This window comes from Ovis aries, chromosome 21, assembly GCF_016772045.2.
Source record: "Ovis aries strain OAR_USU_Benz2616 breed Rambouillet chromosome 21, ARS-UI_Ramb_v3.0, whole genome shotgun sequence".
Classification (NCBI taxonomy): domain Eukaryota; kingdom Metazoa; phylum Chordata; class Mammalia; order Artiodactyla; family Bovidae; genus Ovis; species Ovis aries.
The window spans coordinates 27,087,625-27,111,765 of record NC_056074.1 but is presented as its reverse complement, the minus strand read 5'-3'; the positions used below and the strand labels follow the sequence as shown (position 1 = coordinate 27,111,765).

Genomic DNA, 24,141 nt, shown 5'->3' with positions numbered 1-24,141 from the left:
GTGCCGGACTCTTTGTGACCCCGTGGACTGCAGCATGTCAGGCTCCTCTATCCTCCACCATCTCTCAGAATTTGCTCAAATTTACATCCATTGAGTTGGTGATGCTATTTCACCATCTCATCCTCTGTCGCCCCCTTCTCCTTTTACCTTCAATCTTTCCCAGTGTCAGGGTCTTTTAGAATGAATCAGTTCTTCTTAATAAACTAAAAAGTATTACTACTTGTGATCAAAACCAAATCTCTGGGACTTCCCTAATGATCCAGTGGTTAAGCATCCATGTTTATAATTCAGGAGGCACTGGTTCAATCCCTGGTTGGGGAACTAAGATCTCCCACTTGTCAACCAGGGCAGCCAAAAAAAGAAATCATTAAAAGAAAAAAAACCCAAATCTCTGCTTTTTTTCCCCCTCAGTTCAAGTGTAATAAAACTACAAAAGATCAAAAGTGATATCCTACCTCAGTACACATCAACTGGCCTGCCCATAACACAGCTCAGGCCATTTCCTCCAAAAGAAGAAAGGCTGGCCTCCCCAACCTCTGCAGGAAAGGCCTGCCTGATCCCACATCACATTTGGACTGAGTACAAGGTTGTCTTTCAGGCAACCATAAATGACCAAATATCTCTGCTTCTTAATCCACAAAATCCTCCCCTTCTCAAGTCCCTCCTCAATTACACTCCCTGTCCCCCCACCCTAGACAGTGAGTTCCTTCCGGAAACTAACTGATCTTACAGCACCCGGCACACTGCTCATTCCATAGCCAAGTGGTGAAAGCAACTCCTTGGTCAATCAAAGATCTCAGTTTTTCTGCTACCTATTTGCTGTGTGATCTTGGACAACTTTCTTAACCTTCCCAAACCTCAGTTTCCTCCTCTGTAAAGTCCTACCAAAACAGGGCTGTCCTGAAGATTAAATACAATGAGACATGTAGAATACTTAAAACCGGTGGCCAGTACAACAGAAAGGGTTTAAGAAGTACGGATAATCACCATTATTCCTATGAATCACACTCCCGCCCCAAAGCACATCATGCTGGAGCTGGGTTTCTCAGCCTTGACAACATTGCCATTTCTTTGTTGTGGGGGCCCATCCGGTGCTTCGTAGGTTATTTAGCAGCATCTCTGGCCTCCATCCTCTAGGAACCAGCAACACCCTACCTCCCCAGTTCTGACAACCAAAAACGTCTTCATAGAATGCCAAGCGTCCCCTCATCCTTCCACATGGGGCCACTGAAACTGGAACACGTAAGTCTGTAGTGGAGTGGTCATTGTTCCCCTATTTCCCCACCAGCACTCTGCCCACAGCCAGCCACCTCCACTCCCATCTTACCACTGAGTTGCCTTGGAGGAAACAGGTGATAGGTGCTGTAGATATCATTGGAGAACTGGAGCTGGAGCTCAGGACTGCCCTTCAGGAGCTGGGCCACCTGGTCCACCTGGAATGGTGTCTTCTCTAGGATCACAACAGCATCCTCCCCATCCTCGTCCCCAGATGCCTCATTCACCTGTGGGGGAGACACCATCAGTGGGCCCAGAGGCAGAACCACAGGGGCGGCCTGGAGAGCAAACGTAAACACTCCCAGGGCCTCTGCAATCCCAACACTCGGGGTTTCCTTCCCTGCAGTCTTCCTTCTGGGGAAGTCTAGCCAAAGGTACTCATGTTTCCTCTCCCACAGAAGATGTCTTCTCATCAGCCCAAATCCTTGTGGCATCCTTCTTCTGAAAGATGCAAAGCTTCTCTGCTATCTTCTCTTTTAGGCTCACAAGGCCTCTGTCAAATTCTCCCCATTTTACAGATGAAGAATCTGAGGTCTAGAGAAGATTAAGTGACTTGCCCAAAGTGACACAAACAGTCAACGTTGAAACAGAAAGTAGAATCTCTTGGGTATCCCAACTAGCTTCAAGCTCAAAGATTCTCTTGGTTAAAATCTTCAGCAGGCACCACAGACTGAAGACAGGTAGGCTCAGAGAACCAGACAGAACCTTGCTAAAACACAAGAGATGCAGGGATTTCCCTGGTGGTCGAGTAGTTAAGACTCCGGCCCTCCAATGCAGGAGGCATGGGTTCCATCCCTAGTCAGGGAACTAGGCTCCCGCATGGCCAATGAGACACAGAGATGGGCTCAGATGCCTCAGGTTCCCCCGAGCTCAAAAGGGAAAGCCCTTGCCAGGAGTTCTGGAGAACCCTCTGACGGCCTCCTCACTAGTTCTTGGGGTGGTCTTTGGTCTCTCCTGAGTCCCTGCTAGAAAGCTGAGCACATAGTATTTGAGCCAGCGGTGTCTGCCTACTGGAAGATACTGTGCATTCCTGGAGATCAAAGATGGTAATTCTCATCAATGCTGGCCTGTCAGCTCATGACATGTAGAATTGGACCAGCAATTGAATAAACTGTCTCCCCTGTTGGGGTGGAGTCCTGTAGAGCAAGGATCAAACCTCCCACAGTCTCTATGTCACTGCCTGGGGCCTGGATGAACAAGACCATCCAGCAACATATACTAGCTTCTGACAGAGGATGAGATGGTTGGATGGCATCACCAACTCCATGGACATGAGTTTGAGCAAGCTCTGGGAGTTGGTGATGGACAGGGAAGCCTGGTGAGCTGCAGTCCATGGGGGTCACAAAGAGTCTGACACCACTGAGTGACTGAACTGAATTACCACCTTACAGTAAAGAATCTGCCTGCAATGTAGGAGAGGTGGGTTCCATCCCTGGGTTGGGAAGATCCCCTGGAGAAGGGAATGGCAACCCACTCCAGTATTCTTGCCCGGAGAACCCCTTGGAGAGAGGAGCCTAGTGGGATACAGCCCATGGGGTCGCAGAGTCAGACAGAACTGAACGGCTAACACTTTCACTTTCACTAGCATCTTACAGGTTCAAAGAATGAACGATGAATGCTTAGGGACTTCAACATGTGGTTTTTAATCGGCAATACACTCTACTGGTGTTAGTTCTTTATTTTAGTAAAAGAGGAATTAGGAAATTTAGCCCTACGCGTGTTAATTCCCTTAGTTAATTTCACGGATAATCTTGTCCCTTCCACCAACCAACCCTCCGATGCATTTTAGTACACTCTGCCTCCCCCGACGCAGGAAAGCGATTGGTATTTTCCGAAGAATCTATTAAAAAAAAAAAAAAAAAATCCGCCTCCGAGGCGACGATTGGGTCACCCGCTTCCATATCCCCTCCCCAGAACTGCCTATTGGTACCTTCCCGTGCAGGAAAATGATTTTGTCCCGCGCAGACTCCCTCAGCACTTTTTTCACCCTAAAGCCGGAGAAAGGTAAGCGGACAGGGGCAGAAGTCCCATTCCCAACGCCCGCTTGCTCTCCCTCTGTGCTGGATGCCTCCGTCTCCTCGGCGTCCAGTTCGCGCTTTCTCTTGCTCTGAGGATAGGCTAGCTCCGCCATGCTGCCGGGCGGGAGGTGTGCGCCTGCGCAAACCTCACAAGCTGCTCCCTCCTCCGACAGGGGTGGCGACTACAACTCCCGACGTGCTTCGTGCCCAGAGCCGGGGGCTCTTCGGCGCTAAGGAGCCTAGGAGCTCAGATTCCTGGGACCTGCTCCCATCCAGCGTTTTAATTCGGGTTTACTTGTCCTTGATCCCCTTGTGCTGGCCCGCCCTCGTGGAGGCCGGTGCTGAGGGAAGAGAGAAGGCAGTAGGTCTCTAGCTAGAGACACTGCCGTGTAAAAATTCTATTTATAATTTCTCTGCAGCATCTGTAAAGGGCCATCACCTCAATGAAAGGCCAACTACCTAGAAATTTTTTTAAAAGCTGTCCCACTGGAGGAAACAAAAAATAGGAAACTTATCTGCCTCAACATCTGGCTCTGGAGAGAAGGGGGAAAAACAAAAATCCTGAAAACTTGTAATCACAGGTCAATTTCCATTCAGGTTTAGAATTTAGATTCATACTGCCTACATGATCCAGGAATTCAAACTGAAAAATCTATTTCAGCCAGGTTTTTAGTCTTCACCTCTTGTTGTTGTTTAGTTGCTGCATTGTGTCCGACTGTTTGCAGCCCCATGGACTGTAGCCCTCCAGGCTCTGTCCATGGGATTTTCTAGGCGAGAATACTGGAGTGGGTAGCCATTCCCTTCTCCAGGGGATCTTTCCCACCAAGGGATCAAACCCATGTCTCCTGCATTAGCAGGCAGAATCACCAGGGAAGCTCACCAGTAACAGACAAAAAGTATAATCTAAAAATAACTTGTAGTTCCCTCTGCAGTCTGGCAGATCCATCTCTTGCTTCAACAGTGCTTGGACGGAACAGACCCAGGGATGGCCCTCGCTCCAGCCTCCCACCACCCTCCAATCTTTTTTCCAGTGGCAGCCTTCAGAATCAGTCACTCAGCTGTCCACGATCACCAGGACCAGCCAGCACCATTTTTGGAGCTTAACTCCTTATTACTGATCAACCGTGAGCTCCCAGATTGATCAGAGTTACGCCACCGAGGTGGTGGCCGCGGTCAGCCACTTACACTGCGGGCCTTCTACACCTCCCTCTCTCTGGGCTTCTGTTTGGACTGCAGCATGGTGGCTCTGGAGGGTGTGGGCCACTTCTTTTGCAAATCGTCCAAGGAGAAGCGCGAGGGTCCTCAAGCATTTCTTGAAAATGCCAAGCCAGCGCAGCGGCTGCACCCTCTTCCTGGAGGTGCAGAAGCTGTCTCAAGAGGAGTGGGGGTAAAACCCAGGACGCTATTGAAGCTGCCCTTCTCCTGGAGACGAACCTAGAGCAGGCCATTTTGGATCTGCATGGCCGGGTTCTGCCCGTGCAGACCCCCACATCTGTGACTTCCTGGAGAACCACTCCCTAGATAAGGAGGTGAAACTCATCAAGAAGACAGGTAACCACCTGACCAACCTTCACAGGCTGGCTGGTCCCCAGGCAGGACTGGACGAATATCTCTTCAAAAGGCTAACCCTCAAGCAAGACTAGGAACCTCTGGAACCCAGGGGCCTTTTAGGAGCCCCCTAACGTCAGGGCTTCTGCCTGAAGCCCCTCTCTACAGCCATTAGGCAGCTTTTTAACACCCTCTCTCAAGCTTTGGACCACATGGAAAAAGTAAAGCTTTTTGCAGCACAAAATAAATAAAAATACCTTTTTCACTAGCAACAGAAAATACGACATGCTAAGGAATAAATCTCATAAAAAATGTGACTGACCAATATGGAAAAGACTTATACAAAGTTTATTGAAATACATTTAAAGCAAAGAAATGGAGTCATAACATTTTTACAAAATATTAAAACATCTATTCTTTCCACATTAATCTCTCAACTCAATGTTAAGTCCAATAAAAATACTAATTGGCCCATTCCTGGAATCTGACACACTGAATAAACAATTCATATGAAAGAATAAAGGAACGGGAAGCGTTGAAGTGATTCTGAGGAATAAAAGAAGTGGGAAGAGCTGACTGTCAATTATTGAGGTTTACTAACAACCACAGTAAGTAAGCCAGGGTGCCACTGACACAGGGTACGTGAACAGATGAAGGAAGGAGCCTGGAGAACCTAGGCGTGTGATATATGACAGAAACACCAGAGACAGCACAGTCAGTGGGGGAGGAAGGACGCCAGTAAAGACTGGCTGTTCAAATGGGGGGAAATGGTTCTCTGACTTACAAATCGGGAGCAACAAAAACAAACCCAAACAAACATCCAGACATCCAGCTGGATTAAAGAACCAAATGTAAAATCCTTCTATAAGAAAATATAAGAGTAGGGAAGATTTCCCAAAGAAGACACAAAAAGCGAAAACTGCAAATAGAAGTGTTTACATTAAAAAATAAAACTTCTTTAAAAGATACTGTTATATTGTGGTCATATCTTTTTTAAAAAAAAAAGCTTCTAATAATTTAGAGAGACATACTTAAATATTTAGAAATAAAATAACACCTAGGTTTTGCTTCAAAGGATCTGGAGGTAATTTATGTGTAGGGTTATTGTTAATAAAAGCTTATCTCTGAGCTGGTAATTGTTGAAACTGGGTGATAGGTATACAGGGATTTGTCAAATTGCCTCCTTCCTTTTAGTGTATATTTTTTAAAATAAAGGCAAAAGAGAAGAAAGAATATTATGACAACAGGGTACCAGTATTCACCCACCAAACTCACACACACTTAAAAAACCGATGTTTTTGTGTGTCTGTGTTAGTCACTCAGTTGTGTCTGACTCTTTGTGACTCCGTGGACTTTCCCCCACCAGACTCCTCTGTCCATGGAATTCTTCAGGCAAGAATACTGGAGTGGGTTGCTATTGCCTTCTCCAGGGGAATCTTTCCAATCCAGGGATTGAACTCTGGTCCCCTGCATTGCAGGCGGATGCTGTACTATCTGAACTACTAGAGAAGCCATAAAAAACTGATAATTCTAAGTAATTCCCTAGCAGTCCAGTGTTTAGGACTCAGCGCTTTCACTGCCAGGGCCTGGGTTCAATCCCCAGTCAGGGAAGTAAGATCCCAAAAGCTGTGTAGTGCAGCAAAACATAAAAATTAAAAAACCTGATAATTCTAATTGTTAGCAAGAACATGAAAAAGTGGCAACTCTTATACACACAGGGTAGGAACAGAAATTGGCAGAATCAACTTGGAGGAAAATTTCATATCTTCTACCAAGACCATTGGATACTCTTGAATATTCCCCATTTAGGTTAAATCCTAGAAGATCTTGCCCTGGAAAACATATACAAGAATAAAAATGCTCACAGGCTTATTGTTTTCAATAGCAAAAAAAAACTGGGAACAACCCAGTGTCCATTTGTAAAAGAATGTGCAGCTAAACAGTGGTATATTTACATAATGGAATGAAAGTGACTGTACTGGAGCTCCATGCATCAACATGGATACATCTCACAAACATATGGCCAAAGGAAGGAATTTGCATAATCTGTAAACATAACACCACTTATTTACAATACAAAACCATGTATGCTGTCAGGGATGCATACATATGTAATAAATTTCTAGAGAAGAGCTAAGAGTGATAACATTCAAAATTTAGGATAGTGGTTGCTTCTAGTAGGAGAAGGAGAATATAATTAAGGGCAGATAGGGAGCAACATGGGGCTTGTGAGGGTCTGTTTCTAAGCTGGGTGTAGAGTATGTGAGTGTACTACATTATTCTTTAGTCCTTTCATATATAATAAGATAGTTTGTAATTAAAGGTTTTTTCATATATGCAGATAGCAAATCATGTACACTTGAAACTAATATATGTCAATTATATCTCAGTTTTAAAAAATACATATATGTGTATATATTTTTTCAGTAAAAGGAGATGTGTCGGAGGGGAGTGGATGAAGAGACACAAAAGTACACATCAGGGAAATAATAAGTTCATTTCAGCTCAACGACAAGTTTTATTGAAAACATACCATCCTCCAGAGGAAATATGCTGATTCCTCTGAGTGCAGAGGTGAGGAGCTCTCTGCATGAGAAAGCATGAGTTCTGGCCAGATCCCTGCTGAAGCCCTCATGACAGTGGGCTTTTGATCCCAGCTAAAAGGTCTGAGTTTCCCTTCTCTTCGCCCCACCTGCTCCCTGCTCTCTCCTGTCTCTGCTGAATGGTCTCTGGGTGTGGGTCTTGAATGACAGGCGTGCAGTGGAAACAAACAACAATGCTGAGGGCATCTTCCTTATACCTTTCAGATGTGAACGACATCACAGGGAGACCCCAGCAGGAGTGTGAGTGTGAAAGACACCATACCTGTTGCTTTTTCCTGACGCCTGCTGAGGGCTTCCCCGGACACCGTGGAAAACCACGCAGCTGAGGCAAGTGGTCCAGGATTCCAGCTCCTTACTCAGGTGAGCCACCTCTTCGAGAGGAGTGCACCTCAACACCAGTGCCCGATTACAGGGGATGAAGACACAGACACGACCTGGCAGGCTTCATGTCCAGTCACGCAGGTGGCATCACGTGGGCCATATCTTGGTATCAGCACTTCCTCCCACCTCCACTTTCTGGCTCTTCCAGGCCTTCCTGGGGGATCCCCAGCCTCCCCAGGCCTTCTTGGGGAAGTCCCCAGTCTCCCCAGGCCTTCCAGGGGGAGTCCCCAGCCTCACCAGGCCTTCCTGGGGGGACTCCCCAACTTCCCTGGGGCCTTCCTGAGAGCCCACGGATATGGAGGCCACAGACAGTCTGATCCCTGGGTCACATGCAATGTCCTGCAAACTCACTCCTTACAACTCAGTGTGTCTGCTGAAATCCCAGGCCCTGGTCCCTCTAACTCCATTTCCCACTTTGCTCCAACTTTCTGGGTGCTGTGGTGATGGATCAAGCATCAGCCAAGGGTCTGCAGGTCTGAAAGAGATCCAAGAGGCGCAGAGCTTGTCACCATACTCAGATCCCAGCATCTCTGTTTCCCCAACAGCTCCCTGCCTCCGCTGCCTTTTAGTCTATATTTTACCTTCCAAACCCACTGTTACATATTGCCCCTCCCTGGATATGCTTGTCATGGGCAATCCTTTCCTATTATTTTGCACCTGTTTGCTTTACTAAACCAATACTAAACCAGGGTCCCTCCTGGCATGTTCCTAGCTCTTGGTAGACATTCCTAGCTCTTGAGGCCAACCTGACCTCAATGAGAGAAATCTAATACTATTAATACTAGTAATGATGATGTTTATGTGTGTGTATGTTCAGTCGCTCAGTCGTGTCCAACTCTTTGCGACCCCATGGACTGTAGCCCACCAGACTCCTCTGTCCATGGGATTTCCCAGGCAAGAATACTGGAGTGGGTGGCCATTTTCTCCTCCAGGGCATCTTTCCAACCCAGGGATCCAACCCATGACTCCTGCATTGCAGGCTAATTCTTTACCCACTGAGCTACCTGGAAAGTCCCAGTAATGAAGTTAATGGCTAGTATTTATTGAGGACTTGACATGTGCTAGGCCTTGCCTGTTACGAGTACTTTACATGTGGCAGGAAGTATCCTGAATACCTGCTTAGTGTACATACTTATTTAGGTATATAATAGAATTCTCATTCAACCAATGAGAAAACCCAGGCACAGAGCAATTAAGTAACTCACCCAGGTAACATGGTCTTCTCCAGAGCCTGCATCCTGAACTACAGGCAGACCTCGGAAACACTTCACGTTCAGTTACAGACCACCATAATAAAGCAAATCTTGCAGTCAAGTGAGTCTCAAATTCTTTGGCTTCCCAGTGCATGTAAAAGTTATGTTTATACTCTCCTGTCGTCTATTAAGTGTTCAAAAGCGTGATGTTTTTAAAACCAATGTACATACCTTCACAGAGAACTATATTCAATATCCTATGATTAACCATAATGGAAAAGAAGATTAAAAAATATAGGTATAACTGAATCACTTTGCTGTAGAGCAGAAATTAACACAACATTGTAAATCAAATAAACTTCAACAAAAAGTTGATTTAAAAAAATGTACATGCCTTAATTAAAAAATAGGAATAGGAACAACTGCTCAGTCATATCCGACTCTTTGTGACCCCATGGACTGTAGTCCACCAGGCTCCTGTGTCCATGGAATTCTCCAGACAAGAATACTGCAGTGGGTTGCCATTTCCTTCTCCAGTGGTGATCTCTTCCCCACCCAGGGATCAAATCTGGGTCTCCTGCATAACAGGCAGATTCTTTACCATCTGAGCCACCAGGGCAGCCCTAATTTAAAAATAAATAATGCTAAAAAAGAAAAAAAAAAAAAAGCTAATTATCATCTGACCAGGAAAGGTTGCCACAAACCTGTTTGTAAAAAAAAAAAAAACACCCCACAGTATTTGCCAAGTGCAATCAAGTGAAGCCTAGGGACTTTCCTGGTGGTCCAGTGGTTAAGACTGTGCTCCCAATGCGGGGCGGAGTGGGTACTGGTTGTCCCATCCCTGGTCAGGGAACTAGATCCTGCCTCCCTGCAACTAAGGGTTCTCACGTGACAACTGAAAGAGCCTTCATGCTTCAAGGAAGATCCCCGCCAGCTAAAAGATGCTGAGCAGGCAAATATTTTCCTAAAAAGATAAAATAGAGTGAAGCCCATACTAGGCCACACTGGTGTCTCTTAAAAGCCCAGGTAGAGCAAGCCCTTCCCCAAAGCTTACACCGCATGACAGCGTCCTTGACTTGGCGGAAGCCACGTTCGGGACCGCGGCCGTCCACGAAGTACATGTATCGGAGCTCCGCGGGGTAGGCGGCTCTGCTGAGGCCGGACATCAGGGGGATGGTGCGGCCCTCGGCCCCGGGGGCCTCGCTCAGCGCCTGCAGCATCTGGTACCTGCACCACGGGTCCCGGAGGAAGCCGGGGGTAATCAGCAGCACGCGGCAGTGGCTGCTGCTGAGCGCGTGGCACAGCTCGGACACGATGGCGCCACCGGGGGTGGCGTCGCGAAGCTGCAAGAAGCAGCGCAGGCTGGCGGCGCCGCCCTCCAGGTAGGAGACCAGCTCCTGGGCGGCCACCAGGTCCTCCTCGCTGTGGCACACGCACACATCATAGGCCTTGCTCCAGCGGCCGCTGCTGCTGCTGCCGCTGCCACCGCTGGCGCCCCGGGGCGACGGTGTAGGGATGGGAGACACCTCTGAGCTGGGGCCCAGGGATGGGGGGCTGTCCAGTGAGCTCGGCTGTGAAACGTCACTGAGGGCGCTTTCTGGGGAGGCGGGCATCTTCGTGGGCTTCCTCGACAGGGCCTGCCTGAACCAGTCTGCAGGGAGAGAGGCACTGCTTAGGCTTGGAGTTCTCAGCAGGGGCTTCCTCCGGACCCCTCCAGAGAAGAGTCACCTCGGGAGGGACCCCAATCCGTCTCCCCTTCCCACCTTCTCACACCAGCTGTTCTGTGTACTGTGTCCATCCCTCAAGACTTGCCCCAAACTTCCCCTTGTCTTTCAAGGTTTGGGGGATACATAAAAGCTGGTTGTTTGCACTTCCCCGGTGGCCCGATGGTTGAGAATCTGCCTGCCAATGCAGGGGACACAGGTTTCAGCCCTCGTCCAGGAAGATTCCATGTGCCTCGGGGGAACTAAGCTCCAGCCCTCATGAGCAGAAACTACTGGTGCCCATGTGCCCAAGCTCCTCAGCAAGGGAAGTCACTGCAATGAGAAGCCTGCGCACTGCAACTAGAGAAAGCCCACACACAGCAACAAAGACCCAGAACAGCCAAAATAAATAAATAAGCCTGGCAGTTTTATAAGTCAGCAGAGATGTAAAACCAGCTTGTCCTACTGTACTGCATATTTGAAAGTTACTAAGAGAGTAGATCTTAAAAGTTCTCATCACAAGAAGGAACTGTAAGGTGATGGATGTTAACTAGAATTAGTGTGATGATTATCTCACAATGTATACAAATGCTGGATCATTATGTTGTACATCTGAAACTAATGGAATAGCATATGTCAATTATACCTCAATAATTTAAAAAAAAATCTTTGGTATAACAACAATATGAGAAAAAACAACAACTCTAGCTGTTTTACCAGCCTGATTAGGGAAGATAGCTTTGCCTGCTCCACGCCCTTTGGTTTCTGATACCCTCATCCTAACCAGAACTTCCCACGAGATGACTAGTCAACCATCTGTGAGTCTGTAAGCAGAATTATGTTAAGCTGGCAAATGTCAGTTAGTCCCCAAACCCACTTTTAGCACTCAGGGGAGGTGGATTTAGATTAAGGGGAGTGAAAGAGAGGCAGGGATTGGCACCTTTTGGCCATGAGAAATCCTACGTGCTAGGTACGTGCATGCTAAGTCTCCTCAATCATGTCCGACTCCACGGCCCTGTGGACTGTAGCCCACTAGCTCCTCTGTCCATGGGATTCTCCAGCAAGAATACTGGAGTAGGTTGCCATATCCTCCTCCAGGGGATCTTCCCAATCCAGGGATCGAACCCACATCTCTTATGTCTCCCGCATTGGCAGGCAGGTTTTTTTCCACTAGCGCCACTGGGGAAGCCCTGGGAAATCCTAGCTTCCTGCCAAATGGGTAAAGTGGAAATGTGGAAGGAGGTCACTGTCCAGAACTCCTGCAGACCTTAGCACTGATTGATTCCAAATCACACTTTGGAGGGCCCCACAGATTTGATTGTGGACCGCTTGCTTTCTGGATGACCTTAAACAAGCCAGGCAATGTTTCCACTTCCCTATCTGGAAAATGGGTTCATTTCAGTTGTTGTTGAAGGTTAGAGGAAATAATGCCATATCTGGCATATTGTTGAGTACTCCATATAATTTCAGCTCAGCCTCTGCAGCTTTTGATCAGGACAGAAAGTTTGGTGTTCTGGAGGTGGATTTGTCCTCTCTGTCTGCTCTGCTTATCTCCTTCCTCTGAATGGTTCTGAGTGATTTAGATGACAAGAGACATCAAGTCAAGTGCTCAGCATGGTGGTTTCCAGGCTGGGAAGATTAGCTGAGCACACCTGGGAGACCAGTGAGCCGAAATGATTGAAGGTTCCCAGAGGCACATCTCCTCACTCCCCACAGAGCCCTGGGCACTGAGCTCGAGACAGGACCACTCCCCGCCACCATCAGCCTCCTTTGAATCTCTCCAGGGCCTATGTTTGGGGACCAGGCAGCCTCCTGGAATTAGGAGTCTGTGTCCACTCACCAGCCATCTTGCCCAGAGGCTTCTTGGACCTGGAGCCAGGAGCCGGGGAGGAGGTTGATGATGCCATCGTGCTGGGCTCCAAACTAACCCCATGAGACCAGGCATTGGTAAAGTCGGAGAAGGGAGGGGCCCCAGTCTTGACCTCATGGAACAGCCATTCTACAAGAGACAGAGAGAGCAGGTCACAAAAGCTGGACCTACCTTACTCCCAGTCCCTGGGCATGGGCTCTGGGAGTTCTTTCTCTCTGGGTGCCTGACAGAAGCTCAGTCTCTAAATGGGTCCCTTATGGGATTAGGGTCAGCCACCACTGGGATTAGAGCTGGTTTCTAGTGAAACCCCAATCTGTGTAGTGATCAGACTTACAGAGTATGAGCTCAGCATGACCAGCAGAGTGACTGTCCTCTGCGCCACCTGGCCAGGGTTGCATTCAGGATCTGGGGAAGGGTGACTGGCAAGCACCTCGTTGTAGGAACTTCCTGTGTAAATGCTGAAATCAGAGAAGAAGGTCTGTTGCTATTTGAACAAATAATTATGTGTCAAGGTATACAGATATTTTGCAGTAGAAAGCCAGCATATGTAAGAAACCTTGGAGGACTTTTCCTCCAAGCCTGCATTTCCCCAAATAACTCCCTCCATCCACCCCCCCCACCCCCCCAGCCATCCAGCCCTTTCTCCCTCCCTCTCTCCCTCAGCTGCACAAAGTGGTAAAGTTTACACACTCTGAAGGCAGAGTTCCTAGATCTCTTATGAACTGTGGCCTCTGGTAAACTACTTACTCTTGCAAAACTAGTTTTTCCATCTGTGAAATGGGAATAATACTGCAGCCTACTCAGCATTATCATGAAGACTACATGAGATGATTTACGTAAAGTACATGGCATAAATGCTTAGGAAAAAATTACCCTGGTAGCTGAGTGGTAAAGAATCTGCCTGCCAATGCAGGAGACATAGGTTCGATTCCTCATCCAGGACGATTCCATACGCCTGGGGCAATTAAGCCCGTTTGCCACAGCTGTTGAGCTTGTGTTATAGAACCCGAAAATTGCAACTACTGAAGCCTGCGCACTCTAGAGCCTGCTAATGCTCCACAACAAGATGAGAAGCCCAAGCACCTGCTCTTCACAAATAGAGAAAATAATAAATAAATATAAATGAAAAAATAAAATAATCCAGGGACTTCCCTGGTGGTCCAGTGGTTAAGAATCCACCTTGCAATGCAGGGGACCTGGGTTCAATCCCTGGTGGAGGAACTAAGATCCTATATGCCGCAGACTTACTAAGCCCAAGAGCCTCACCTAGAGAGTCCACATGCCATGATGAAAGACCCTGTATGATGAAACTAAGCCCCAGTGCAGCAAATAAACATTTTAAAAAATAAAACAAGCTAGATACTGGAGGGATATAGTCAATGTTTTTCCAAATTCCAGAAGGTTGTTGGTTTACTTTTTGGAAGTGAAGGGAAGAGACTGTCAAAAGGCATTAACATTTATATGGAAATGCAAAGGACCAAGACTACCTCAGATGGCAACTTGCTGTGTTCTCTTTCCACCACAACGTCCCTGATGGCGGAGACTCTTTCTGCTTAGGTTTCTGGGAGGATACTGTGTGGAGCAGAGCCCACCTGATCTGAAACAGAGTCACTGCGATCTAGTGGCTTCTGGAGATGAAGGCAGAGAACGGGACACTAGAGCAAGGGCTGCTGTCTCACTATTTGATGGATCTGCAGAGGTCAAGACAACCCTGCCCCGCCCCCTCCCCGCCCACCGCCCTGGGAAGCCACAGAGAAAGGACATGTCTGAATAGACACACTGAGATAAAGAGTTTTCAGAAGTTGAAGAAAGTCTTTCAATGTTGGACAAATATGCTTCATTCGGCTAAATGCTGAACACCCTTATGCCAAGCCGACGGAGAGAAGACAAGAGGTACTGATGATTCAGGAAAACATGTAAAAGTTCAAAAAGAGAACTTGAGCTGCAGCAGCAGAGGTGGGGCAGGTGTTCGGGGGGCAGGAGGAGGAGTTGGGATGGGCTTGGGAAGAGGCATGTTTGAAAGAGCAAAGCAGACAGCTGCTAAGCCAGCCAAAAACACACGAAAATGGGAACATTAACAAAGATTTGTGTTTCTTTTCCTACCTAATATGCTTTGGATTTCAGACCCCCTAAGTGGAGAGGCTGAGGCAGTGCCTAGTAACTACTGTTAGATTTGGGAGTTGTTGTTTTTTTACTTTAATTTGGCTGTGCCAGGTCTTAGTTGCAGCCCATGGGCTCTTGTTCCCCGACCAAGGATCGAACCCAGGCCCCCTACATTGGAGTCCTAACCACTGGACCAGCAAGGAAGTCTAGGAGTCGCTGTCTCTTGACATCTTCATTTCAGCCATTCAGGATGTCCTTCCCCTCCCTGCCGCGCTCCCCGCCCCCAGCACCTCAGGAGTAGACATGCTACTTACTTTTTATCTTAAATGTTTTTTCAATTGTGTTTTAATTTGAAAATTCATTATTTGGCTTTGACACACAAACTGGAGACTGATTTGATATTTTTATGACAGCTTAAAGGTTCAAAATTAACATAAAGCTTTAGAATACTTAACCAATGTAGATTTAAGATTCAGTTTCTCAGTTTATCAATTTACCCTTTTGACACTACATGCTGATTTTTAGTAGCTGTGTTTTTTCATTGTTTGTCTAGGAAGAAATCCAATTGCCCAATAGCCACTGGAAGTGGACTGGTATAAGCCCTAGTGACTGACATTATGGAAAAGTTCAAACACAGGAAATAGCATCTTTGACAAAGGAAAATTGAGCAAGAATGAAGATCAGTTCCATTAACTGTGTACACTGTCTGCTTCCTAGAATCTAAAACCCTACTGCATTTTCCTTGTTTCTTTTCAGTTCTCGTGCAGCCGAGGTTGTGGAGCGATCACACGCAGATATGCTTTAATCTTGACAAGCTTTAGTAATAGTCGTGTGTTAGATATAGAAGACATACTTGTCAGGCAGGCAAGAAGCTAATGAACCCAAATCTCCAACTGGAAGTTCTCATCACTCATTCCATCTAGTCTCTGATTTGTTCTGTAATCACTTTTCCCTGTTCCTTTAAACAGTTCATCAAGTAGAAGGATATAGACCTAAATACCTACTTTGTAGATAATTACGAAAACTTGATAGATAATTAGTGAAGAGCTTCTTCAAAACAAAACCAAAACCAAAAAACAGTAGCATGTTACTGTCAGTGTTTTTAGAATACTTTTTTAATATTATAAGAAGGAACTTAGTATGTGAAGTAAACACTATAAAGCTCCACTGAATAAAACCCAAAGTGTATTAAGTATTATTCAATATCTAACTGGTCTCCAGTACCTATTGTATAGGGAATGTACTGAAACCTATGAAGATATATGATTATGTATCTTATCTAATTCCTATTCCATTTCTGTTAAACAGGAATTATTATCTGTGGAAGATGCCACAGTGGTCCCCCAAAGACATCCACATCCTAATCCTGGGTGAAAATAAGCTACCTTACTTGGAAGAAGCAGACTTTGCAGATGTGATTAAGGGTCTGGAGATGGGAAGATGAGCCTGGATTATCGAGGCGGGCCAGTGTAATCGCAGAGGTCTTAGAAGAGTTAGAAGGGTCAGAGTGAGAGGAGATGAGACAGCAGAAGCAGAGATCGGGGTACTGGGGGGCTCCTCTTCAAGGAGGTGAGTTCTGCCAACCTGGGGCTATCAGCGGGAACGCGGCGCCCTCCAGCAGTCGGAAAAGGCAAAGGCCTGGATTCCTCCCTAGAAACTCCAGAAGGGATGCGCGGCATCTATAAGATAATAAATGTATTCAGTACGAATCTACTCTTTGTGGTGCTTTGTTACAGAAGCAATGGGAAAGTAATACACAATCTTTGATTGTATGTGAGGCTACTGAATAGAGAAAGCATTGACTCTATGTGCTAAAAACTGGTCTGCTTAAAGGTCTAAACGGTTCGAGGGAGCTGTTCACTTCTTTGATGAATATAGTATCATCTACACTTCATTTGATCTTTGACTGCAAAATTAAGAACATTGGTTTCAAAGGCTCAAACGCTTGCTGAAACACTTGTCAGGACAAGATTCATGAGAACTTGCAGGACAATGTCCCTTAAAGTGCTGAAATTATGGGACTTTCTTGGTGGTCCAGTGGTTAAGACTCCCCGCTTCCAATGCAGGGGGCCCAGGTTTGATCCCTGGTCAGGGAGCTAGATCCCACATAAGAGTTCACTGAATGCTACAACTAAAGATCCTGCATGCTGCAACTTAAGACCTGGCACAGTCAAAATAAGTATTTTTTTAAAGTGCTGAAGTGAACTGTTAATAGCTTGATAGACACAATACAGTTATGGACACTAAGGTGGCCCCAATGTTCACAACTCTGAGCATGGACAGGACATATAACTTCTTACAACAGGGTATGGCGAAGGTTGTAGTATGTCACTCACATACTATGTTACTATGCGTATGGTGCCTGTGTGTGTGCACAAGCATATGTTTATAAATGTATACATACATATATAGATCATATAATTAGTAACCTAATCATGTGTGTATATGTTTATACTTATTGATATATATACACGGTATGTATATTTGCTATATAAGATGTGTATATAAATATTTAGATATTTATATTATATTGTATATATTTATATACATATATTTATAAATATAAATATATTTATATTATGTGTAATTTATATATAAGTATTTATATATAATAGCAAATATACATATTGCATGTATGTATCACTAGGTATAATGAATACCTATTGATGAATAGAAACACACAATATATGGATATTGTGTATTAATACAGATTTACGTGTGTGCATGGGAGTGGGTGTAAAAGTCCATCTTAGCAGACTGGAAAGAGACTCCATTGCTAACTTGGGAGAATTTCCTATGTTATGAGTCAGGTGTCAAGGAATTTTGGGCAGCCTTGAGATGCCAAGAGTGGTGTCCCGCTAACGGCCAGCAAGAACTAACCTCAGTCCTACAGCTTCAAGGAGATGAATTCTGCCAACAAATAACCTGAGCGGGCTTATTAGTGATTCTTTTCCCATTTGTGTCTCTGATGGCACCACAGCCCTAGCTAACACCTGGACTGCTGGCTGGGTAAGACCCCAGCAAAAGACTCAGCCAAGCCTTTCCCCGGCCCTTCATCCACAGAAACTTTGAGGTAACAGACAGGTGTTGGTTTAGCTGCTAAATTTGTAGTAATTCGTCGCGCATCACTAAAGTGAACACAGGGACCAATCACAATGAAGAGTTTAAAAATGCCAGTTCCTATGCCCCACCCCAAATCCACTGAATCACATCTCTGGGAGGAAGACTTGGGAACCTGGTTTTTAAACAAGTACCCCCAGGAATTCCCTGACAGTCCAGTGGTTGGGACTCGGTGCTCTCAATGCTGGGGCCTTGGTTTCAATTCCTGGTTGGAGAACTAAGATCCCGCAAGCTGTATATTGCGGCAAAACAAACAAAAACCAATCAAGCAAAAAAACTGAAATCACACACACACACACACAAAGCCAAAAAAACAAAATACACACACAAAAAAATACTAACAAAAAAACCCCAAATACTCCAGGATTCTCATGCATCTAAAGACTGATCTAGTGGGCTGCAGCAGTGGTTCCCAAATGAAGCTGCGTATCATTATCACCGAGAAAACTTTAAAAAAAATATAGCTACCAGACCTCTCTGGTGGTCCAGTGGTTAAGAATCTGCCTGCCAGTGCAAGGAACATGGGTTTGATCTCCTCTCCAGGAAGATCCCACATGCTGCGGGGCAGCTGAGTCCATACGCCCCAACCACTGAAGCCTGTGAACCGTAAAGCTGGTGTTCAGCAATGAGAGAAGCCACAGAAACGAGAAGCCCATGAACCAAAACTAGAGTAGTCCCCACACACCGCAACTAGAGAAAGTCTGTGTGCACCAACGAAGACCCAGCACAGCCAAAAATAAGCAATAATTAATTAATTTACAAATAGCTACCTCTGGAAATTCTTATTCAATAAAGTGGGGCCTGCAAGTCCATATTTTTTAAGAGCTCTCAGGTAATTCTGACACAAGGAACCACTTGTCTCAATGTATATAAGCAGTGGAATAATTGAAAAGTGCACAGCACATCTTGGGATTGATTTTGTGAAATAAATTTGAAACTACTGATTTTGCTATAAAGTCAGATTTAAGATGGGACTCTAGCAGGCAGAAAATAGTCATAGAACTCTGGGTAATTAACTGAAGTCTTATAATCTATATTAAACTAAATCTTTTTGCTGAATATATAACAAAGTACAAATGCTTTCAGCACTACATTTTGTAAATTTTGAAGACTTTTAAACATAGCTGAGTCAGCAAAGAATCTGCCTGCAATGAAGGAGACTGGGGTTCGATTCCTGGGTCAGGAAGATCCCCTGGAGAAGGGAATGGCAGCCCACTACAGTATTCTTGCCTGGAAACTCCCATGGACAGAGGAGACTGGCGGGCAACAGTCCGTGGGGTCGCAAGACTTGGACAGGACTTAGCGACTAAACCAGCACCAAACATGTCAAGGGCATCCCTGGTGGCTCAGTGGTAAAGAATCTGCCTGCCAATGCAGGAGACTCGGGTTCAATCCCTGGTCTGGAAAGATCCCACAAGCTAAGAAGCAACTAAGCCTGTTCGCTGCAACTACTGAGCCTGTGCCCTAGAAGCCCGGAGCTACAACTACCAAGCCCACAGGCCACAGCTACTGAAGCCCAAGCAGCTAGAGCCCACACTCCATAAGGGGAGAAGCTACTGCAATGAGAGGCCCATGCACTGCAACTAGAGAGGAGCCCTTGCTTGTCACAACTAGAGAAAGCCCGAACAGCAGTGAAGACCCCGCACAGCCAAAAATAAACAAATAGCAAGTCAAAATTTTCATGTGTGTGTGTGTGTGCATGTGTGTATAGAAGTGCCCACTATTTTATTTTTTTATATTTTGACTGTACAGCCTATGAGATCTCAGTTCCCAGACCAGGGATGGAATCTGGGTCATAGCAGTTGACAGTGATGAATCCTAACCACTAGTCAATGTACCAGGGAACTCCCTAAATTATCAGCCAAAAGCATTGTGACTTTGGTTGTTAAAATCTAAAACCTTAGCTGTATTTCAGTCACATAGGAATATATCTTACTGACCAAACATGAATGGGAAGCATTTTAATGTGTTGCTATATTTTGTCAAATGTAGCAAACTGGTCTTTGGAAAACAGTTCCTAAGTTGTAAAAAAACTCCCTTTGTTTTAAAACTATATTCTAAAGGTCGTTTTAAACTAAAATGATGTGAATTTACTTTTTATGTGCTTTGCATAGGTCTCATGTAAATTTGCAGGCATTGAATGTAATATAGATTGTGGCAGCAATGAATTTAATGATGGATACAGTTTATAAATTATGCCTTTATACATTAGTTTCCTTTTGAGCTTTCAAAATGATTGCTTTTTATATATTTTTGAAAAAGGCTTGGGGGTGGGGAGGTCAGATATATTAAAAAAAACTAAAATTTTTAAAGAGGAACTTTGAGAGGACTTCAACTAGCAGCATAATAAAGACAGTATAAAACAACAGTAATTAAGGCACAATGATATTCATATACAAGGACAGACTAATGGAAGAACAGGGTGTTCAGAAACAGACCCACATCTATATACTCTCCCCGTTTATAACAAAGCTGACACTGCAGTACAGTGGGAAAGGTGGTCTGGGTCAAGTTAGACCACCTCGTAGGACCAAATGAATCTTGACCCACATACTCCAACATACTAAAAAGTAATTTCAAATCGATAGTAGATATATATGAGAATCCCAACAAAGCTTTTAGAAGAAAATATAGGCGATTATCTTCCTGACTATGATTATTTTCCTGATTTTTAAAATCTGAGATATAACTGACATCTAACTTTGTACTAGTTTAGGTGAACAACATGATGGTTCAATTTATTTAGATATTTAGAAATGATCATCACAATAAGTCTCAGTTCAGTTCAGTTCAGTCGCTCAGTCGTGTCCGACTCTTTGCGACCCCATGAATCGCAGCACGCCAGGCCTCCCTGTCCATCACCGACTCCCAGAGTTCACTCAGACTCACGCCCATCGAGTCAGTGATGCCATCCAGCCATCTCATCCTCTGTCGTCCTCTTCTCTTCCTGCCCCCAATCCCTCCCAGCATCAGAGTCTTTTCCAATGAGTCAGCTCTTTGCATGAGGTGGCCAAAGTACTGGAGTTAGTCTAGTTAGCATCTATTACTATATACTTGCAATTTTTTTCTTGTTCTCAAAACTTTTAAGTACTACTGCCTTCGCAACTTTCAAATACACAATACAGTATTATTAACTATAGTCACCATGCTGTTCACTACATCCCCAGAACTTCTTTATTTTATAGCTGGAAGTCTATACTTTTTGACTACCTTCACCCATTTCGCATACCCTCTATGTCCCCAATAGGTAACGATTAAAAAAAAAGAAGAAGAAAAAAACTGAACATAAGTAATAGAACCATAAGGGAAAAAATGATAAACTGGACAATGTTAAATTGAAGAACTTCTGTTCTTCAAAAGACATCATCAAGAGAGTGAAAAAGCAATCTCCTGAGACAGAAAATATCACATATCCAATATGTCTCATATCCATAATATTTAGGAGCTCTTACAAACTGGTAAGGAGAAAAGAAACAATGAATTGGGAAAAACAGGCGGCAGAATCGAACAGACGCTTCACAAAAGGATATCCAAATGCCCAGCAGACATGAAAAGATGCACAATTCATTAGTCATCAGAAAAAATGCAAATTAAACCTCAGTGCAACCCGACTTCCCCTCACTCAGCAGGATGGCTACAATGAAGAGGACAGACAGTACCAAGTACTGGAAAGCAAGTGAAGAAACAGGAACTCATGCACTGCCTGTAGGAGTGTAAATTGGTACAGGGACTTTGAAAAACTGTTTGGCACTATATTCCACTTCTAGGAATATACTCAGCAGAAGCACTTACACATGCTCACCGAAAGACAACCATAAGAAAGCCTCAGCATAACTATTTACAACAACTCCACGCTGGAAACAATCCATATCCATCATCTATGTATCCAGTAGAATGCAGAAATAAACTGGGGTCGATCCATACAGCGCAAAATTACACATCAATGAAAATAAGTGAACTACCGATACATGCATGCATAAGTCGCTTCAGTCGTGTCTGACTCTTTGCGACCCCATGGACTGTAGCCTGCCAGTCTCCGCTGTCCATGGCATTTCCCAGCCAAGAATACTGGAGTGGGTTGCCATGCCGCCCTCCAGGGGAACTTCCTGACCCAGGGATCGAACCACATTTCCTGCATTGCAGGCAGATTCTTCACTGCTAAGCTGCCAGGGAAGCCCCACCGCTAAATGCAACAAGAGTTAATCAACATATTGAGCACAAAACACCACACACAAAAGCACAGAAGTATGACCCCAAGTTTTCAAAGTTCAAACCCAAGTAAAATTATTTATGATGTTAAAGCCAGGGTAGCAGTCATCCTTAGGTGGAAGTGATTGGAAGACACCTCCCCCAGAAGGGCACCTGGAGTGTGAATGATGTTTTATTTATCCTCCAGTGACACTGGGTACGCTGTACACTTAAGATCTGGGCACTTTTCTGCATGTAGGTTGTACATCCATTTTTATAAAAGGTTTTAAAACTAACTAGACAGCGACTTCCTCTGATGGTGGGTCATTTCTGACTCTCTGTAGCCCCTGGGTCAGCTCAAGTGTGTACCTCATCCTCTGGTCTCTCAGCTGCACTTGGCTGGGTGTGTGTGTTTCCCCGTGTCTCCAGGTGGAGGACCGGGGGCTGACTCTGTCTCGCTCAGTACTGTCACAACCACACCATGGCCTAGGTTCACGAAATGACTGTGGAAGGGATCCCCCCTCACAAACCTTTACCCTTAAGTATAGCCCTGCTCTTGCTGAAACACTGTCACAAAGGCCATCAGAGAAGAGAGAGGCTGCGAGCAGAGAAAGAGGCGGGAGACTGGAGGGAAAAGAATCTACGGGTCAAGACGGAAGCCACCTGACCGAGCCAGGCTGCCCAGGGTCAAGGACTCTCTGCACGAGCTTCTCGGCGACAGAGAAGGTGACAGCGCTCTCCGAGGGCCTTTTCACCCCGTTTCCGCCGTGTGAGTGCTACGGGCGGCCAGGTGAAGGGGCGGAGAGGAAATGATGGCGAACCCGGCAGAGGTGTCCCAGGGAGGAGACGGGCAAGTCCGGCAGCGGGGACCGGGGATCGGCCGCCAACTGGGTCGGACGCGGGCCTAAGGGGGGGCTCCCCGGCCCGCGGGGGTCCTGCCGGCCCCGCCCCCTGCTCTCCCCGCCCATCCCGGCCCGCGGGGTCCCAGCGCTCACCTGCTCCTGGGTGCGCCGGGCGCCGCCTTGGCGCGACCAGTGCGGGGCGCGGGCTCCGGCGCGAGGCCGCCCGCCCGTCCGGGGGAAGTGCCTTCGGCCGCCCGCTGCCCCGGAAGCGCGGAGGCGCCAGGCCCCGCGGCCCCTCCTCCGCCCGCCGCTCCCGCTCGCAGAGCCGGGCCTGAGGGGACGCCCTGCCCGCCGGCGGCCAAGTCCTCCGCGCCCGCGTCCTCGGGCCCACGGGGAGGATCGCGGGCATCAGCGCAGCCACTGAGCCGGCGTGAGCTTAACGAGGTCTTTCCTCCCGAGTTCCCCGAAACCAGCAGCGGAACTTGACTGTTCTCTGTCAAACAAGGAAAGTACCTTTGATTCACTCATTTGATTCACCTCTCAACACCCTACCAGCTGAGCCACAAGGGAAGCCCAAGAATACTGGAGTGGGTAGCCTAACACTTTTCCAGCGGATCTTCCCGACCCAGGAATGGAACCGGGGTTTCCGACCCAGAAATCGTCTCTTGCATTGCAGGCGGATTCTTTACCAGCTGAACTATCAGGGAAGCCCCAACACCCGGCCAGGGAAGCGTGTATACCTTTTTTTCTTTTCAGGCAAGTGAGGAAAATGATGCCAGACTTTTCCAAAGGCCAGGCACAGTCGAGTCGGTGGTAACAGCGGAGAGGCAGGCCAGCCCACCCCCACCCCACCCCCGCCAAGGGCAACCGGGCCTGCCACGCTCCCCTGAAGTTCACGGTCAAATCCAAGTACACAGCCGGGCACTGCCCTGCAGGCACTAAAGCCAGGCCGAGTGAGATGGGCAAATGGTGGCGAGTGCTGGGTTAAACAGAGTGAAGGGACTTCTCTTTGGGATGTTGATGGACTTGTGAAGCAGATGCGGGGTATATAGGGAGTGACATTTTCTGAGCTTGTTTCCCTCTGGAGGGAATGTCAGTATCTTCCTTGGCATGTCGGTGTGGGAAACCCTCCTACTGCTGTGCACCTGAAATGCTGGAGGGTGGAGGTGGTTGAATAGGGCCGAGGTGGAGAAGACTCTTCAGAGTCCCTTGGACTGTAAGGAGATCAAACCAGTCAATCCTAAAGGATATCAGTCCTGAATATTCATGGGAAGGACTGATACTGAAGCTGAAGCTC

The 24,141-nt window shown here is 46.3% G+C and overlaps 2 protein-coding genes and 1 long non-coding RNA gene across 6 annotated transcripts in view; 1 reads left to right on the top strand and 2 right to left on the bottom strand.

The window, feature by feature from the left end:
- The window catches only part of DCPS (decapping enzyme, scavenger), a 42,252-nt gene extending 38,819 nt beyond the window's left edge, over window positions 1-3,433 (bottom strand). The window contains exons 1-2 of the mRNA XM_012101890.5: window positions 3,206-3,433; window positions 1,328-1,502 (exon numbers count right to left, since the gene is read on the bottom strand). Coding sequence (XP_011957280.2) covers window positions 1,328-1,502; window positions 3,206-3,406 — 376 coding nt within the window. The 5' untranslated portion in view covers window positions 3,407-3,433. The remainder of the gene's footprint in view (window positions 1-1,327; window positions 1,503-3,205) is intronic.
- Window positions 3,188-16,403, top strand: LOC114110110 (uncharacterized). The gene is made up of 4 exons (XR_009597829.1): window positions 3,188-3,279; window positions 7,269-7,415; window positions 7,649-7,804; window positions 16,003-16,403. It is a non-coding gene; the product is annotated as an uncharacterized LOC114110110 (long non-coding RNA).
- TIRAP (TIR domain containing adaptor protein) lies at window positions 5,169-23,105 on the bottom strand. Of its 4 annotated transcripts, XM_060404009.1 has the most exons (6): window positions 22,998-23,105; window positions 16,080-16,373; window positions 12,926-13,049; window positions 12,562-12,720; window positions 10,073-10,669; window positions 5,169-9,662 (listed from the first exon to the last, which is right to left on the bottom strand). In XM_060404009.1, the coding sequence occupies exons 4-6, from the start codon at window positions 12,626-12,628 to the stop codon at window positions 9,616-9,618; spliced, it is 711 nt and encodes a 236-aa protein (XP_060259992.1). In that variant the 5' UTR covers window positions 12,629-12,720; window positions 12,926-13,049; window positions 16,080-16,373; window positions 22,998-23,105; the 3' UTR covers window positions 5,169-9,615. The 4 variants fall into 4 exon arrangements, with proteins under 4 accessions (XP_060259992.1, XP_060259991.1, XP_027815591.1 ...); XM_060404008.1 differs by lacking the exon at window positions 16,080-16,373; XM_027959790.3 differs by lacking the exon at window positions 16,080-16,373 and having other exon boundaries at window positions 5,169-8,300.
- Between the last annotated feature and the right edge of the window lie 1,036 nt (window positions 23,106-24,141).

Bases quoted from the DNA above. Each gene is read 5' to 3' on its own strand.
- TIRAP (XM_060404009.1), bottom strand. From the start codon at position 12,628: ATGGCATCATCAACCTCCTCCCCGGCTCCTGGCTCCAGGTCCAAGAAG. The intron at 10,670-12,561 runs GTGAGTGGACAC...CTCTCCCTGCAG, and splicing joins GCCTCTGGGCAAGATGGCTG to ACTGGTTCAGGCAGGCCCTG. The intron at 9,663-10,072 runs GTAAGCTTTGGG...TTTCTTTTTTAG, and splicing joins CAAGGACGCTGTCATGCGGT to CATTATTTATTTTTAAATTA.